Source organism: Argiope bruennichi, chromosome 5 (genome assembly GCF_947563725.1).
Source record: "Argiope bruennichi chromosome 5, qqArgBrue1.1, whole genome shotgun sequence".
Taxonomy (NCBI): Eukaryota; Metazoa; Arthropoda; class Arachnida; order Araneae; family Araneidae; genus Argiope; species Argiope bruennichi.
This window is the reverse complement of record NC_079155.1, coordinates 36,494,394-36,514,093: the sequence shown is the minus strand read 5'-3', so window position 1 is coordinate 36,514,093 and position 19,700 is coordinate 36,494,394. Positions and strand designations below refer to the sequence as shown.

Genomic DNA, 19,700 nt, shown 5'->3' with positions numbered 1-19,700 from the left:
AAAAAAATGCTCCAGTTAAAAATTATAAAGAAAAAAAAATAACAAACTTCTTACTGATGCAAATTTTATATCCATGTAATTACTTTTTTTTTGATTTCATGAAATTTTTAAATATATTTACATACAATTTGCAATAACATACTTCATTGTTTCTGTTACTTACTTTATACTCAAATGCATTGCAATGGTATAAAATGCGTTTTTTGAATGCACATTATCAATGCTAAATGATTAAAAAAATTTAATTTTATGATTAAAATTTAAATTATTTAAATTTTTTTAAGTAAATGAATAATGACTATAGAATCTTCATACTCTGTCGCTTCCAATTAGAAATTGTAATCCCTTTTCAATTTTCTTTCTGGAGTAGTGTAGTAAATTTATAATTTTTTTTATGAATCTTTGTTGTAATAGTAGAGAAATTTAGAAAAGTAAAAAATAAAATCTATTTATTGATTTTAATCTCTATTTTTTTAAAGTTCTATACATTAAAATATGAATAGGAGGGTCTTCACTCCTCCCGGAGATAACTACTAAGAAAATTATGAAAATTAATATCCCTCTTGTTGATTGTAGTTTGACGTATATATATTTATATATAAACGCTATGCAATTTTTCAATAAAATCAATACGTTACGTTTTCAATAAATTCAAAAAAAAAAAGACTCTATTTTGTTAAAAATAGCATTTTCCTCTGAAATTATTTCCGTTTACTTTTTTTCTTAAAAATGACAACTAGGTATATTTTGAGAAGCATCTTAATATTTTCTTATAATATAAATATACTAATTAATGTTTGTACTTGCTGAAAAGAGCGAGCCTTATAGTTTAACCTTTCATTTTTGAAAGGATAGAACTTTTGAAATCTTTCGTTTTTCAGAATTTTTTTATGATTTTATTTGGTAGCTGAAACCATTCTGAAAATTTTAATCGAATAGAGAAATTTTAATCGACGGGAGAAAACGTTTGATCTCGAGATCAAGGGAGCTTCCCATACCATCTCTATAGACCGTCTGAAACCTGCTTTTATAATTCCTCCTCAGTGTACCAGTATACCACCGGCCAAGCAAGAAGCAAGTTCTACTACTGAGTGTACCAAGACACTTCCAGCTAAGGCATCCATCGTCGTTCCAGCAAGACAAACAACTCGCACAGGCCGACAAGTTCGACCCCCACGTTGTTATGTCCATTTCCAATGAGACTGCGGAGGGAGTGTGCAGCGGCCAAACAGGCGATAAATGACTGTTTGTTTCGCCAACTGGCGATAAGCATCAATCATACCTTTGGAGATAAACTTTGCTCTCCAACGGATACGAGTGATTCACTTCCTGCCTTCGCCAGCTGGCTTAGAACGTCTGTCTCCTGCTGGTCGATGGAATTACGGCCAATGTATCATATTCTATATTTGTTAATTTAATTTGTAATTAAAATTTATTTTTGTTATTTAAATGGCTGGCAGTTTACATTAAGTAAAAAGGTTTTAATACTTTAATTTAAAGTAAATTGGGCAATGCGTGTTAAACCACGCACCAAAGAATCTATAAGAATATATATTTTGGCTTCTTTTTTAAGGATTATTTGGCTTTTTTTTTCCGATCGATTGACACTAAAATTTGATTCGGAACTACAGTTGTAAGCATAAGAAATCATCTCGAAATCATTGTTTAAGTATTATTTCTCTTTTAGTCTTAGTTATTAAGAATTATTTTGTTTATATACATGCCAAAGTATGGATCGACAAACGGTCACCTGCTTTATAAGTTTGATTCAAAATTTGATAAGAATCCATGTTTTATATGCTAAATCTGCGTACCAAATTTTATGCATCTAGCTGTTTCAGTTTTGGGTTCATTTGCACTCAAACAACGAGACATAAAGATTTTCTATTAATGGATTTCGTTCAAAATTCGGCAGAATTTTTCAAATTTAGTTGTAAGTCCATATAACTAAATTTCATTTGTCCAGCTGAAAACGGTTCTCAATTATCGTGTTCATGGACAGACAGACATAATGGTAAAAATGCATTTTTCGAACTCGGGGTCGTCTGAAATGTGACGATTCCTCAAATTTTCGAATTCTTATTTTCCCCCCTCCAATTACAATACTTACTATATGGTAAAAATAACTAACTGTTTGGAAAATTCAAACATTTAAATTTTGTTCCTAAAAATGCAAAATCCAACATCAAATCCCACAATATTAAAAAGATGTCAAAGAGGAAGAAAATTATCAACTTGATATTAAATTTCTTAATTTCGAACTTTTGTACTAAGAACAATTTAAAAAATGTATACAAATTGTAGCAAATTTAACAAGAATGATTTTTGATAGTAGGTAAAAGGCACCATAAAAAATTTTAAATGCAAATTAGTAAGGATTCTTCTTCGGACAATTAGTTAGAATTTCTTCGTCGTTATATAAAATGAATTGTTTTAACCAATAAATGTTTCTCAGGAACAACACGTAAAATCGATAAATCAAAAAAAAATACTGTGAATAAAAAAAGAAGGCAAATTGTTCATCTCGAACTTTTAAAGACTAGAACTATAGATATAAAAGCTTGGTAATAATTTTTTTTTACTTTATATGCTCTTTTCCCAAAATTATATTTTTGAAACTATAACGAAGGATTAAAAAAATTATTTTTCATACAGCTGTGAAATTTTCCCAAGTATGTTTATAATCATTCATTAAAAAATGCATGAAAAATAAAAGGAATAGGTTGTATAGTTTCTTACCAATGCTAGCTATCCTGATCATAATTTTAAGAAAATAGTGCTATCATATTTTAATAACTAAAGTAAAATTTTCTGGATATCTATCATATTGTAAACTACACTATCTGGGATTAAATTTTTATAATATTTCTGCGTTCAAGTTACCCTTGCAAGCGATATTCTTTCTTGACAAGTTATACAAAATTTATTTATTTTATACATGCATTTGCAGTACTGAAAATTATTTACTGCACCGACTTTAAACTTTAGATTTATTAAATATTATTTCATATAAATTGTGATTTAAAAAAATCTACTAAATTTTATTAGTATCTCTTACGTTAGAAAATATCACGTTTGGATAGATTTGAGTCCTTTTTTCACAGTCAAAGTTTTTATATCCCCTTAATTTTATTCCTATCAATCGCGATAATTTTTCACGAAACTTTTCAATTTTTTGCATATAAAAGAAATAGGTTGATCAACGTTTAAATTATACATTGTTTGCTGTATTAAAAAACCATGTCTTCTCCGAAATTCTTTTTCGTTTAATTCTCTTTTCACAGATGGCAGCACAATCGTTTTTGACAAGGCTTTTCAATTTTTCATATAAAATTGATAGGTTGGTCAACATTTAAAATAGTTGAAAACAGCATGTTTTTGTAGAAAATCGTAAATTAATCTGAAAGGCAGGACAATAATTAATCTTCGTTTAATTATTGTCCTGTTGATGAGTGCATGATATATCTTTGACAAGACTTCCCATTTATTTAAATAAAATTATTATGTTAATCAGCGTAAATGATTATTAAAACGCCCTGCTTAAAACATTTAAAAGCATGCCTAAAGATACAAAGACAGATTACGATAGGGAAATTTGTGCCCTTTATTTGCTGCTAAACCATAAACCAACAGTTGGTGGCTTTTATTAAATAATTATCCTTTTTTGTACAAAAATATAATTTTAATTGCGCTAAAAAAAACTAAAAAATAGGAACAATACTGTCGGATAGTAAGTAAAATAATTCTCTGTTAATATGCAATTATTACACGTCATTTCAAATATGTTCTTTCCATATCAATTTGCAAGTGTTTTTAATTACTTCATAGCATCTAGGATAAACAGGAATTCACGAGAGCCATTATGAACTTTCCTTCAATGGAAGCAGACTAATTAATAAATTAATATGAAAGAAGACATTATAAAATGGCTCTGTAGAACCTTATTATTTTTTTTAATAAACCGAAGGTCTATTTTTCACCACATAGGCTCATTTTAAACTGTATAAAATGGCTGCCTTCAAAATTCATTCCAGGTTATGGAAATTGACAATAATATTTTAAGATGCTGTTTACTATGAAAAGTATCAAAAGTTTTCTCACAAGTTCACAAGCATTTCTCACAAGCATGATACTTCGTCAAGACATATTCTTTGCCTTTTGTATCGATACTGTTTCGTCTTATTTTTATTGTGGATACATACAGTTCTAATACATAAACATAGAATATTTTTCAGGAATATTTTCAGTGAAAACTGGACTACATTTCCCTTTCACAAGGTTTCAGAAATCAGGAATGTATAATTCGTTTTTTAAGGATGGGTGTGTTAAATGCTTTTGAATAAAACCATAAATTAGAAGATAGAACCCACAGCGATTCATGTTCTTCGGACATACTTATTGGGCCACTGCTATTTAAGACCAGTTTCAAGGCTTGTTGGATGTTTCAAGGTCCACGGTTATTCTAATAGAAAAATCATAATTCTTAGGTATGCTATATTTCTTTTTTTGATTTTGCAAAGCAGTTTTATATTCTACTTTAAATACTTTACTCCAATTACTCTAAATAATGTTCCTTTTCCTTATACATGGATTCCTATTAACACAAAATGGTACAAATATTGTTAGAATATCTGAATCATATTGTAGGGCATTCACTATATCGAACCGTGGATATATCGCACGATATCTTCGGCTAATAGGGTTCGGCTAAACCTTATTATACCATTGCTACACGTTTCTTTTAACTCTTTGGATATGAGTTTAGTATGTTGCAGTTATTCTTGCTTTAAGTTCATCAATCAGCACAAGTGGTAAAAACTCTGAAGATTGAGTACTTGCGAAAATCAAGATTGCAGGGAATCAGAATAGGCTATCCGTGCTATGAACGAGCCCTAAAAATAAATAATTCACATATTAGATAAAAGAAACTCTTGATGGAATGTTTTGCCCAATTTTAATATTTCTGAGTGTATACTTTATAAAAAATAAGACAATAGTACAATTAGAAGTTTTTGTTTCGATTTGGATTTTGTGGATTTTATTGGCACAAGAGCCATGATGTTGGCTATGCTGCGCCAAACTGTATTTTTACGGATTAAATTATAAAATTTCAGCTATAAAAACAAAATGAAAACTTGAGAAAGATGAAGAAAACTTAAATATGTGGATAAAAACCTATTGATTTCAAAAATGCAAAAATTTGAACATGTGGTGTCTTACCAAGTAAGAAATGTAATGGAGTATTCGTATTTTGAAAGAAGTGCAAACTTTGAACATTGAAATTTGGACATTCTGACAATATATGTTTAACAGACATTTGACAGTCACACTGGGAACATAGAGGTGGTTGTTCACCTAGCAACAAGTGGAGATGGGTGAATCTCGTATGACCAATACGTAAACGGGTTAATACTGTGTCTGCTTTCCGATTAGGTAATGAAGACCACGGTTGTACATAAGGTTTAATAGCATGTAGTTTATTGTTAATTTCAAGGTCCCACTGAGCTTGCAATTTGGAATAAAGAAGCCTTTTAGTGTGCTTATTTAAGTCGCTTACAGGAATAGATGTGACCGCTGGAATACTTGCCAATTTAGCAGCCTTGTCTGCTTCTTCATTGCCCAGAATTCCTACATGAGATGGTACCCAACAGAATAAAATAATAAAATCTCGAGAAGTCAGTTTGTTAAAAATATCCAGAATTTTGAAAACCAAAGGATGATTATGACGATGAAGATGAAACGATTTTAGGGATTGTAACACACTTAATGAGTCGGTATAAATAATAAACTTTTTTCCCGGTCTCTCAGAGATTTCTTCTAATGCATATAAAACCGCAGTTATTTCTGCCTTAAAAATTGAACAAAAGGAATGAAGTGTAAAAGAAATGACTGTATCTGGTAAGACAACAGCAAAAGAGACATTATTAGATGGGTTTTTTTTTTTTTTGTTTGTTTCAAAGCACGTCCTTTTAAAATTATGATTGCTATTTTTTTTATTCAGCTTAAAATGCATAATTGATCAAATTGTTGATATTCGTTATAAAAATATATCGGCAAGTAATCAATCTTGATAAAATATTTTTATGAAAAACTTCATAAATTGAAATCTAAAACCTTTTTCTTTCAAATTTGGTTTTATAATTTCTCAGTATATTCTTCAAATCCTGAACTAAGAAGAAGCACTATGTTCATTTAAAGGGACTTTACAACTGTTTTAATGTTGCAATGTAAAAAAAGACTGAAATTTTCAAATTATTTACTAATTGAACACTAATATTTTAACAGGATTGAAATAGGGCTTATTTCTTAGTTAAAGAACTGGAAACCATGTTTCTTAAGTTAATCCAAAATTTTAAAGAAATCCTTTGATAAACGTTTAAACTAAAAGGTTATTATTTTTAGCCATCCTTTAGATCGAAATAAAATAAAGGTATTTGAATGCTACCATCCTAAATTTAAAATTATAATGAGAGAACTTTTTTTCTGCTGAAGTTGGATATTTAAATCCCATATGTTCTATAAATAGACAAATCGGACAACGTGCAATATTTTGATAAAAGTAGATTTGTCTTTATATTATAACCTTATTGCAGAGCAATTTCAATAGTGCAGTTAAAGTTAAAAATAGATTATTGTAACTCAGAATCCAAATTCAAGCACTTTGCATTTGAATTTTTCCTAACGTTTAGCCTTTTTTACATCTCCATTCTTATAATCGATAACTTCAGCGACTCATGGAGTTTAAACATTACTAAATTAACATAAAACACATAAAAAGATACATGAGTGTGAACGATACGCCTCTTCGATACGCCAAGCTCTCTTCTCCCAATTATGGTGGCAAAGCATCACGTGATAAATGGCGCAACATGGCCAAAATGGCGCCATACAAGATATGAGAACTATTAACAGCTCACACAGAGACACACACACACACACACACACACATACATATATATGTGTGTGTGTGTGTGTGTGTTTTAATCATAGTCATATCGTTTTTAATCATAGTCATATCGTTTTTAATCATAGTCATATAGTTTTTTTTTAATCATAGTCAAACTCAACTCGCGCATCAATCCATTGGACCATCTAAAATTTGAAAAAAAAATTAGATTGAGCCTTATTCCACAACATCTCTCTAGATATACTCTCATTTATTCTATAAGATGTAGAAAATGAAGATTCTGATTCAGAATCTAAATATAAAAGCTATGAAATCTTGAAAGTTTTAGCTTTTCTTTCCATTTTTCACGTTTTCGTTGGCAATTCTTTTTCATATTTCACTGGGTCCAACCTATTTGGATTTCTTTTTAGATTGTAATAATTTCTCTGATTAATTTATTTTCAAATGTATTTGCTTTTGCTTTATTTTAAAAGGTAAAATAATGCAAAAGCAAAAAAGAAACGCTCATAATCTCCTTCAAAGATAAAAATTAAAAAATAATACAGCCAAAAAGTTATAGAACAGCAGATTTCGTTTTTCCCAGAACAGCATCACGTTAAAAAAAATTATTAATTTTTGAAGCCTTTTTGGTTTTTAACTGATGTATTATTGTTTCCCTGAGAGATAGTTCTTATATAAAAATTCAAAAATATAAATATTATTTAACATTTTTTTTAAATTCATCCTGAATCTCACCACATACCTTAAATGATTCGACGTACTGAATAAGGTGAAAACATCTTGCTTGTACCTATATGCTTTATCTTTTCATGTTTAGAACTTGTCAAAAGTCCCTATTTTATGAAATTTGAGGATTGAGTAATTTGTTATCGATGATTTTTAGGTTTGGTTTGACTTGAGGTTTTATGGTGTAAAATCAATACCTAAGTACGCAAACATGTTTTTCCATACTTCAAAGTTTAACAAAAAGAATTTCATTTAAAATGGTTCAAAATTAATCATTGGTAAAGTGATGCTAAATAGTAGAATACCATAATAAAACGATAATTTTACTAAAACGATAAGAAGAAACGGTTTTCATATTGGTATCTGCCAAGAAAAAATTACAATAAGTTTTAAAAATAACATGAAAAGACTCTATCAAAACGTACTTTTATTTAAACAAAGAAAATCATTGACATGATCGATTAGGTTACAACAAAGTCATATTTACAAATTCATTCGTTGGGTTACAGCAGATATTTATTACGAAATGATCTCCAAAAAATGAAAAAAGGGTCATGTGCAGCTGTCTACCTCCTGTGGGGATTTTACTTTAATCCTGAAGTAGAGTTCCTTAGAGTAGATCCAGCTGTACGAATTGTCGAATACACAGATGTCTGGAATTTAATAAAGAAAATTAATCAAACCAGTTTTAATTAGTTTTGATTAGAAATAATTATTAACGACAAAATTTCACTAAACAAATTTTTGAAGATACAAGATTAGTATTTATTTACAGTATATAATATTTACTAAAATCCATTAAATTGATAACGAAATATTTAGATATTTTAATATTATACAATAATTAATTAATTTATATTATATATTATATTTACTAATAATTTGCTACAATAAATATTACAGAATTTTATAATTAGTTTCTCCAGAAATTCACTATGACATGGGGCCACTTATACTTAACAGCAATTTAAATAAATCAAGCAATTTACTGGTAATTAGTCACTAAAAATTTCAAAATAGTGTATTTTTATCGGGAATACACAAATGTATAGAATTCCAAGGTAATAGTACATCATGAAAAAAATTCCACCTTTACAAACATGAGTCAAATTAAATTAATAGAGGAAATTTTAAAAACAAATTTTTTTATTGAGCAAAAAAGTGGGATGATTTTTTTTAAATACTTACCTATATTTTATTTTTAAATTAATTTATTATGATAAATGTAATGGAATTTAAAAAACAAATCTTATTTTTCAAATTCACTATCAGATGGCGCCACAAGTTTGGAATTGTGCAAAACTTCTAATCTCCAACTTGACAGGAAATGAATGAATTTCCTATGCCGAACAACATTGCCGAGCACAAAATGCCGAACAACATTGCCGAGCACAAAATGCCGAACAACATTGCCGAGCACAAAATGCCGAACAACATTGCTGAGCACAAAATGCCGAACAACATTGTTACGATATCTTCCCAACATTGGCCGTCATCCAGAAGATCGGACGATGTCATGGGAATATCATATAATATCTTTTGCTAATAAGGAAGAAACAATTACAAAACTCGATTTTTAAAAGCATGAAACAAATGAAATTTAATCAAAGCTTTTAACCAAGATGAAAAAAGTAGTGTAGGGGATTAGGGGGTATAGACTCCTCGACTGCTAATCTAATATGGATTATTGAGGGAAAACTTTAGTGCTCTTGCAGGTGATAATCTTTCTCGATATGAGGGCCTCGAGTGGCAATGATGTTTTATTATATACTAAATTGTATATCTCAGTTAAAAATAAAATGTTTTGCTTCATTATAATTTATGTTTTTTAATGACCATAACAAATAACATTGAAGTTACTCTACAGATCATCATGTCCAGCATTTTCAAGGAAAGTGGTACTTACATGTTCCTGGTTTGTCACATCTGAGGAAACCCTTCTCCGGCTCATAGCAAGTGTCTATCCTCGTCTTAGGCAACAATTCACTGGACTTGCAGTCAGTGTTCGGCTTGTAGAGGACGGCGAACCCGATATCCTTATTCTTGGTTTCGAATTCCCATTCAAGGTAGGAGCCTGGCTCCGTCACTTCATAACTCCACGTCTCCTTGGAGAGGCGAGTCACGGTCATTTTTTTCACGTCTTTCGAACGAGAGAGTTTCTTCGCCGAGTTTGTCAGGTAGAAGGTTTCCGGCACTTTTTTAGTAGGAGGGATCTAAGAGAGATAAAGCCAATAAGTAAATCATTCCCAAAAGTCTTAGATGTTACCTTTCCACTAGACGAAATCTCAAGATATTTTATTTACCTAATCTGCACAATGAGAAATACACTTATCATCATATTAATCAGTTTTCAAATAGCTAACAATTTCATCATCGATGATTATATCTTAATAACTTTAGAAGCACCCAAAAATATTTATAGACATTTAGTGATCAAATTAATTATTAATGATTATCATAGTTGTTTTGACATATTTATATGTCAAAGCTTAATACTTAGAAGGAGGTTGAGGCCCTAATTAGCATAAAATGCCCAACAACATTGTTATGATATCTTCCAGATGAATATCGTACAATATTTTTGGCAAATAGGGGCGAGTTCTTTTTGAAATTTTCGGCGTAAAAAAAGTTTAAATGCTTTAATTTGTTACCATAATGACGTATCTGAATATGTGAATTAATTATGAATAGAGAAAGATTTAATTTTATTTCATAGGCTTAAATGAATTATTTTTTTGTATTAATTATAATGCCGAAATTCTTATTATTTCTTATCTCAATAACGATTCATCGATTTCTTATCACAACAACATGTTTTGATTTGTGAATTAATTATTAACAAATTGAATTAATAAAGAATGTTTTTATCTAATAAGCTAAATCAATTCCTTTTTTCAACATTAACCATAATGGCAGAACATTTTGACCCTTTAAAGGGCCATTTTTTTCTAGTCATATTATGTTAAAATATTTTTAAACTTGAAATTAGAATAAGAAAAGGATTAATTTAGCTTATTAGATACATTTAATTTGATTAATTAATTAATTTGGTTAATTAATAATTAAGTAACAAATCAAGACACATCATTTTGTGTGAGATAAAGAACTGGAGCATCTAAGTTTCCGTCTTTCTAAAAAAATTTGTCAGAACTTATGCCAACCTACATAATTTCATACAAATATTGATAAATTTGGTGGGAAGCATACTTCCCACGGCCCTAGAAAGGGTTAATATACTGTAGCAAAAATAATCTTTTAAATGGTTAAAACAGGGCTAATGAAATTTGGTTAAATTTCTAACATAGGTTATTTGGCGATGTTGTAATTTAAAATACTGATAAGATAAACAAAGAAGATGAATAATTCGGTAAAAGGGTAATTTGGAAGCTTAGAAATTGTACCCAGGTTAGCATGGCCCGATTCTAAAATGAAAATTCTGATCTTAAATATTAATATATTTAAATATTAATACATTTCTTTCTGTTTTCAAGTATTACTTTGTTTTACGTCCTATTTTGAATTTACATGAAAGCTGTTTGAAACGAATTTCTTCATTTCGAAGCCATGATCAAATGATGTAGATGGCGATGTGATAAGGCATTCCCTCATCTCTGCACGATTTTACTCCAGATCAATAAGAGATTGATGAATTACGATGAATTGGGAGTTTTTTCTTGTCCTTGCACTCGATGGAAACTGACATATGTGCAAGATTTGTGGGGAACCGGATCTTAAATTTAGTTTTGTACGGTTCAAGCCGAAATCAATCAAGAGCAGAAGATCAAGCAATCACTCAAAAAACCAACGGTAGTGATCTCTCCAAAACATTCCTGCATACTCATAATTCAAGTGGCACTCCTTATTTGGCATTGGCGTACAATAATTACAAAATATTAACTTATGGCGTGAATTTAATATTTTTACTCAATCTATCGTTTCATTTGGTGAGTTATTTGGCTATTAATCCCTGGCATGCATATCCAAAAATCGAATTTGAGTTTTAGACACGTATTTCCCAACCAACTGAAATAAAAATTGGACATAAAACTACAATTATAATCACAAAATAACGTATAAAATTTGATATGTTTAAGTCATTCGATTTTGAGTTATCGCGTTTGCGTGTTTCTATAAGTACAGACCGACATACGTCCAATCCATTATTGGACTTGACTCAAAATTTGATATATTATTGATGTCTATATTATAGATGTTAATTATGTGTATCGAATTTTATTTCTATAGCTATTTTATTTCTATCGAATTTTATTTCTATAGCTATTTTATTTCTATCGAATTTTATTTCTATTAGTAGTTAACGTGTAAAATTATATCCTAATAGTCGGACAGACAGACTTTCTCTGAGCGGATTTTGCTCAAAATTTGATAGAAAATTTAGAAAATTTGACATCATACCGAATTTTAACCGACTAGCTGGTCTTTGTCACAGATAGATAGACATTTTCCAAAAATGTGCTTTTCGAACTCAGTGAGGTCTAAAATATGATTTGTCAAAATCTGGAGTTCGAATTTTTTGACGGTTTTTGTACTTTCTCCATACTACGTTTACGAGAAAGCTTGTTTGTTGTTTGTTTCTTATGGCACTTGCCACTGACAAGCCCGCTGTTACGAAGACAGCGATTTAAGCCTGAGGGGGACGTCTCTTATTTTTTATAGCAGCGCCAACTAGGGCCAAGAGTACGACTTTGCTACTCACGCATCACTCATTCGCTTGCACAACCTCTTTTTACAGGAGGGCACATTCACACATAGAACAACAACCATGCCCAAACCGGGACTCGAACCCGGGATACCCAGGTCACGGGGAAGACGCGCTACCCCTATGCCAGGACGCCGGCACGAGAAAGCAAACATGCATTTGAAATGAAACCCTCAAACGATGATTTTTTTTTTAAATTTAACTTACATCGTAATGTACATGTATGCAAGTATTGTTAGAAGAATATTTTTCTCTATGTTCATTTTGAACAAGTTTTGTAAACACTTTAATTAATATATTATTTAACCATTTTTAAAGAATTATTAAGAATTAATATCTACATCATTATTTTCAGATTCAGCCCCTTTAATAATCTGTTCTAATAAATGTATTATATTTAAAATGTATAACAAAAGATCATCCTGAAATATTAAGGCTCATGCAAATTTTGAAATAAAAAATAACACTTTATGTGAAAATATGATTATAAACCGAAAACATTTTATTAACTAATACTGTTACAATATAAGGACAATTTTTTTCTTAATTTTACAATCAATTTCACAGGCACCATATTAGATTTATATGATTACCTATCTTATTAAATCAAAGTTTGTAGTTGAAAATATTTGTTTAGCATCAGAAATTAAGAAAATAAGTGATTGTACTACTTTTTTTCTGGACACCCTATACAATATAATACAAAAGGTTCAAATAAAAAATACTTTTAAGTCAGTCCTTATTGGAGCAAAGTGCAACGTTCGGATTTATTATCTTCTAGAAATGTGTGCATTATATGGGGAAAAGCGCCAATTAACATATACATTTTTATATGAAATGGACATCGGCCGCGGTGGCCTGGTGGTAAGGTCTCGGCTTCGGAACCGGAGGGTTTCAGGTTCGTGACCCGACTCCACCGAAGAACCGTCGTGTAAGGGGGTCTGTTGCACGTTAAATCCGTCATGACCAAACGTCCTCCCGCTGGTGTGGTGTGGCGTGGAGAGGGGGGTGCCAGCTCAGGTGTAGTCCTCGTCATCTGACCGCGGTTCAAAATTACGAGGTCCGTCCCAAAATAGCCCTAGTGTTGCTTCAAACGGGACGTTAATATAGCTAAACTAAACTAAACTAAACTAAATGAAATGGACATCAGTGAATGTCAAGCTTGATATCACTCAACTTGTCGTAGGAATATTGATTTTTGATGCAAGTCATCGAACATAGGCTGATTAGTAAACTCAACCACCCTATATTTAACATAACGTGTAAGAGGCTCTTTTGAAAAACAGGTAACTACTTAGCAAAGACTTATTTAGTGAATTCGCAGTTAGAAATTTCCCATTTCGAGGAAAGGGAAATTTTGCCTCAGAACTTTCCAAATCATTTTGAAATATTCGCGTCAATTTCTAATTAGCCATTTAGCGGTTGCAGATGACTGTTGTAGCATGAAATTATGCAAATTTCCAAGAAAAACAAATCGTTTGATTTTTGCTACAAAATGTTGTAACCTTTTGGAATCTCCACAAGTGTCTTACAAACCATTTTATCAATTAAGCTGAAGGGAGGGAAAAAAGATAATAGTTTAGATTGTATAACTTTAGAGAAGTTTTTTTCTATCAAAAAAAGTTATTGGCACATTAAATATTGAAAAAAAAAGCATTAAAAAAGATCATCGTTTTTACTTACTATTGAGTGGCATAAAGGATTTCCATCAGGGTCGGTGCGAGTTCCGCCAAGAAAAGCAGGTAATAACTCCGCATCTATTTTTTCAAGAAGAGCGCCTCGCCAATCGTCGTCTGAAAGAAACCACTCATGAGAAAGCTACAATCTCATTAATAGCATGTATAATTATTCATGAGGGCTTTTGGTATAAGTCTCATAAAGGATGAAGAGAAACATAATTCCAAAATGAACAATTCATTTCCATATATACAAGGTGATTATAAAAAACTATCTCGATATATGAGACCTAACTATCATGCCTTTCAAAGGAACGGAATTAAATTTTGGTTTAAGGTATTTTGAGGTAGGCGCTCAAGAATGATGTGAAAAACAACGATTAAGCTCTAACAATGGCAAAATTTCTAAAATTTTCAAATAGCAGAGCCATTTTTTTTATTGTAATGTGTATTTCAAAGCAAAAAACAATAGAGTTGGAACGGTATCTGTAGCAAGAAAATCACCAGTGCTAGACAAATTAAGAAAAGAGGAAATAACCAATAACAGCAAAGAAACAACAACAAAAAAAACATTTTCAAAATTTTCTACTTGACTTACTCAACCACGATGACATTTTGCATGCGGCAGATGGTACCTAGAATCAAAGCACATGCCATGCCAAAAGGAGTCTGTTAACTTCACGTCTTTGGTAGGCATACCACAATTGTTTTCTCTTTTCTTCTTAGTCTGTCTAGCACTAGTGATTTTCGTGCTACAGTTGCCATACCAACAATATTTATTGTTTGTTTGTTTTTTACTATGGAGCACATATTCCAATAAAAAAAAGTTTGTTGAAAATTTTGAAATTTTAAACCTGTAACCGCAACTGTTAGATTCGATTTTTACTAAATTAAAGCCTTTTTTTAATGGGACGGAAGATCATACTCACATAATTCAATAGTTTAAATTTGTTAAATAAAGTATTGTTATCTACGAAAAACCCTTTCATTCCATGGGAGGAAGCATTGCAACATGAAGGATAAGAATATCTCTAGAATTCTTCGATGACATTTCTCCTTGCAGAAACAGTAAAGTGCCGAAACCAGAAGAGCATACAATTCAAATTCGGAATCATATAGGTCATTGAGTTATGCAAAATGTTCTCATGTTATCGATATTTCCACAAAAGCTCAGAATTTTCTGATCTATTGGATAATGACAGAATTTAAATATTCCTTTTGTTTCAATTTTCGATGCAAAATTCGACCTTTAATCATGAGTCGGTGGCTGGATAATTTCGGTATCATTTGAGATATGCATGCCTAATTTCCAAAAGAAAAAGATGTTCTAAATCAACAAAGAACTGCATCATGTTCATTGTGTTAATCTGTATTCTTCGCAAATCACATTTTAAATTTTTTGCACGGTTTTCCGTTTTATTAGTCAATTATAACTAGTCATCCCATCTTATTGGTCCATTAATTATAGTAAGTCTTTCCTTTCAATTAACCATCGTTTGTTCTTTCTTCGAATTAACCATAGTCAGTTAGTCCTTCCTTTCAAATAGTCATAGTTTATCCTTCTTTCCAAATCATCATAATAAGTAAATTTTGGTTGGCATATTGTAACTTTAAACAAAAAAGTTCAACTTTTCTATGAATGAAATTGGCTTAGTTATGTATCTTTATTTATTACAATTTTTTACGATTTTAGACCACTCCTGACGTTTCCTTAATCATTGATTGGTATAAGGGCGTTATAATTGCCTGTCAAGATGGATACATATGTCAAGTAAAACGCAGTAACAACAAAATCTTTGGAACTAATTAGATTAAGTGCCCAAAGGACTTACTGTCTGAAATTAAACAAAATTTACATGCTGCTTTTCCCTTACTTAGGCTATTACATTATTGTTGATTTCTGCTCCATTAAATCTGTGTTGTACATTTAATCTGATGTATCCTTTTATTTTATTTTTTTATTTTCTTTATTTTTTTATCAATTTTAATGTTTTTATTATTTTTTATCTCTTTTATTTGCAATACCATGATCTATTGTTAATTGCAGAAGTGATCACCAAAGTGAGACCAAATTCAATATTTCATACAACCAGATCAAAGCGTTTTTGATTTATTCTCTTTATAGACAGTTTGAAAAATTCATATAACTCCAAAAATGTGTTTTTAAGACTCGGAGAAGTCAGAAACGTACAGATTCGTTAAAATATTGAATTCACTTTATTGGCGATTGTAGCAAATTTCATTTTGTCCTGAAGCATATTTCGCGCAGTTCTTGTAAAGAAATATAATTTCTATGTATACGAGATATGTATACAGAATAAAGTAGAAAGTGCTTATTTCTCTGTTCCTGACATATTAAGCTTGCAAATTATTTATTGAAACTCCTCGTATAGAGATTAAACACAATAAAAATGCAGTTAAAGTTCAAGCCATACTTTTTTGAAATACAATTACAAACAAGCACAAAGAAAATTTTACAATTTGTGTTTTGTTAAAATTTCTAATTAAAAAGAACATACCTGGGCTGTAACATCGAATTTTACTTAAAACTACAGATGCTAAGACATGCTTTATCACATTGAAGGCCAGGGTAAAATAAAGGGATGCTGAAAGTAAAAAATTATTGTTCATAAAAAAATAGATCAGATTAACGAAAATCTAATAGAAAATACAATTTTGAAATTACTTTTATTGTCCCAAGTTATGATATGCATTTTTACACAAAAAAGTAAAATCCAATGAATAAAATAATTAAATTAGCAATAAAATAAGCTTATAAAATTGGCCCAAATGAATTGTGGGCAGATATAAAACATTTATTTTTAAATCAAATATAGAAACGTCAACATCTAGGGTTGTAACTGAACATTTGAGAAATGTACTTCAGTTCACGAATAGCCGATTCATTGGTTGTGAATATTTAAAGTGATTTTAACTGGTAAAGATATATGCTCGTATAGTAGTACGGCTTTTATTGGTAGAAGAGCATAAAGACAATTTTGCCATCAAATGAGAACAATTTGTGGTCAGTTCTGTTTAGGCCGAACAGTTATGAATAAGGTTTCCTTGAAGAGCAGAAATCAATATCAAATCTGTTCAAATCAAGTCAAGGCACACTTCTTCCCTGATATTGAATCCATCGATGAGATAAAGTATCTTACTATTGAGGAAGTGATGAGAGAAAAGAATGGTGCAATCAATCATCTGTTTGCCAACATCTGCAGTACCATAAACTGTGAGAGAGGTGGTCACTGTAAACAAGTTTTGATTCATTTTCAGCCGCGAAGCTGTACAGTACTCTCATGAAACTTCGCAAGGCTTTTAAAAGCAAAAGTCCTAGCCTTCGCCCAATGAATAGAATTCTCTTTCATAATAATATTCAACCATACATCTATCTTCCTTTGTACTTCAAAGTCCTTACAAAAATTCCGTTGGGACGTATTATAAACCGACTTACGAGAAATTTGTCGCAATCTGATCGCCACACTTTTGAAATATTTAAGAAAAGTTACAAGAAAAACGTTTACGTTCAAAAAATGAAGTAATGATGGAAGTTCAGGACTTCTCCAAGCAATAAACTCAAATCTGTCTATTCCAAAGAAATTATACGAGAAAACCGTTAAAAACGGATAATGGTAAATAAGCATTTGGATTCCATTAAATCAAAAATTGTGAATAAGAAATTTATTATTGATTAAATAAGGTAAACTTCGCTATATTTCTGAAATGGACGAACTGAAATTTTTATATATTCCTCCATATCAATTCGTAAAAATTTCATTAGGAACAGTTGCCAAAGAATTTAGATTGTTCTCAAAAAATTAAAGGATAAGCCAAATTCTCTTTGAAAAGAAATTACAAGTGATTGAAATTTAATATTTCCAGCAATAAAATTGCTTATGATATTATATAAATATTAGTTATTATGTCTATAGTCCTTCCATATAGTCGTCAGTTATCAATATAATGTATTTTCGACTATATGAGATTAATAAAATACCTGAATCTGTATCAATTTTCTGATGTTTTGAATAAAACGATCTAATGATTTAAGAACTATGAAGCAGTTTGTTACCAATCTTGTGATAAAAGTTTTGTCCTTGCTGCAAATGAAACTTGCAAAATGAGGCCCAAATCCTAATTCAGGTACTGCTTAGGTTTAATTCAAACAATTTCATGGAATCTTCCAGAGATTTTTAAATCAACAGACTATTTAATCTGAACTATCGGAAGAACAGCTTGCTATTGATCAGGTAACTTAATGCATGTGTTGTACCAGATGCAAATATTATTATTGTCATTATTAAATTTAAATACTGACTACAGGCATTGCAACTTAATGCATGTGTTGTACCAGATGCAAATATTATTGTTGTAATTAAATTTCCAAACCTTATTCTTTATCTTTTAAAATATGATAATACAGTTTGATTCTAAAATCATAACTCGAACTTTAAAAATAAATCAGCAATAATGGAGCAAGTCATTTTCATAATAGAACATGGGGTCACAGACACAGAGGGTGAGAATTACAAGGGCTAGTTTTCCAGTGAATTGCAAGCAAAATTTTTGATGAAGATTTTTTAAAGTGAGCTCATGGGTGATGTAAAAATTATATTTCAGTTCTCTTTCATATGGCTCAGTGACAAAACTTATTATTCAATATTTAAATTTTCAATATACGATATATTTATTCATTAAAAAATAATCTCTAGCAGGAAAAGTCATAATTGCCGTTGGATAGCAAGAACTTTTACTATATTTCAGAAATTACAATTATGCTGAAAATTTCATAATTTATGAAGACGAGGCTCGTATATTATTAGAAAATTTTATTTATGATAACACTGTAATTCAATAATAACGATCCTTCTGTAATTGCCAATCTTTGAAATTGTAAACGCATTCATATCCAAAATTTACTTGTAGCTTCTCTTGACTTATCATATGATATCAAAAATACTGTGAATGTAGCATCAATAAAATTAATTTATTGAACTAATATTGTAAATGTATGCCATAAATTTGAACAGAAATATTTCGAAATTTACGCACCATTTTTGAACATTAAGAAGTAATTAGAAGATATGAGATATATAGAAACTCCAAACATGAAGAAATAAGAAAAATACAAATTCATTAATAAATATCCAACATGATGAAATAAGAAAAAGACAAATCCATTAATAAATAACCAAACATGATGAAATAAGAAAAATACAAATTCATTAATAAATATCCAAATATGATTAAATAAGAAAAATACATATTCATTAATAAATATCCAAACATGATGAAATAAGAAAAATACAAATTCATTAATAAATATCCAAACATGATGAAATAAGAAAAATACAAATTCATTAATACATAAACTTACTGTTAATGAAATAGATGGATTTGATTCTCTCTGGATAATTATCCTGGAACATTTTGGCGAAAAAAAGTGCGGTCTCCAACACTAGAAAAATAATATATATTTTTGAATAAATCAGTACCACATATAAATTTATGTTCAATGTTACTTTGCTTGCTGACGTGTCTTCTTTTTTTTTCAAAGTGATTGTTCAAAATTTCAGTTTATTGTGCCACCGGATAAAAAGTAACATTGGAAAGGGAACCGGAATGGTACAATTTTCCGAAAAGTGCATGCATTTTCTAAATAAATATT

At 30.2% G+C, this 19,700-nt stretch overlaps 2 protein-coding genes across 3 annotated transcripts in view; both read right to left on the bottom strand.

Moving 5' to 3' along the window:
- Window positions 1–19,700, bottom strand: part of LOC129968580 (prodigiosin synthesizing transferase PigC-like) — a 147,732-nt gene that overhangs the window by 106,276 nt on the left and 21,756 nt on the right. The gene's annotated exons all lie outside the window — the stretch shown is intronic.
- LOC129968581 (SEC14-like protein 2) overlaps window positions 8,044–19,700 on the bottom strand; it is a 61,472-nt gene continuing 49,815 nt past the window's right edge. For both annotated transcript variants that reach the window (XM_056082610.1, XM_056082611.1), the window contains exons 9-13: window positions 19,410–19,490; window positions 16,549–16,635; window positions 14,037–14,146; window positions 9,540–9,846; window positions 8,044–8,286 (exon numbers count right to left, since the gene is read on the bottom strand). In XM_056082610.1, the coding sequence (XP_055938585.1) occupies window positions 8,186–8,286; window positions 9,540–9,846; window positions 14,037–14,146; window positions 16,549–16,635; window positions 19,410–19,490 (686 nt within the window). In that variant the 3' untranslated portion in view covers window positions 8,044–8,185. The remainder of the gene's footprint in view (window positions 8,287–9,539; window positions 9,847–14,036; window positions 14,147–16,548; window positions 16,636–19,409; window positions 19,491–19,700) is intronic.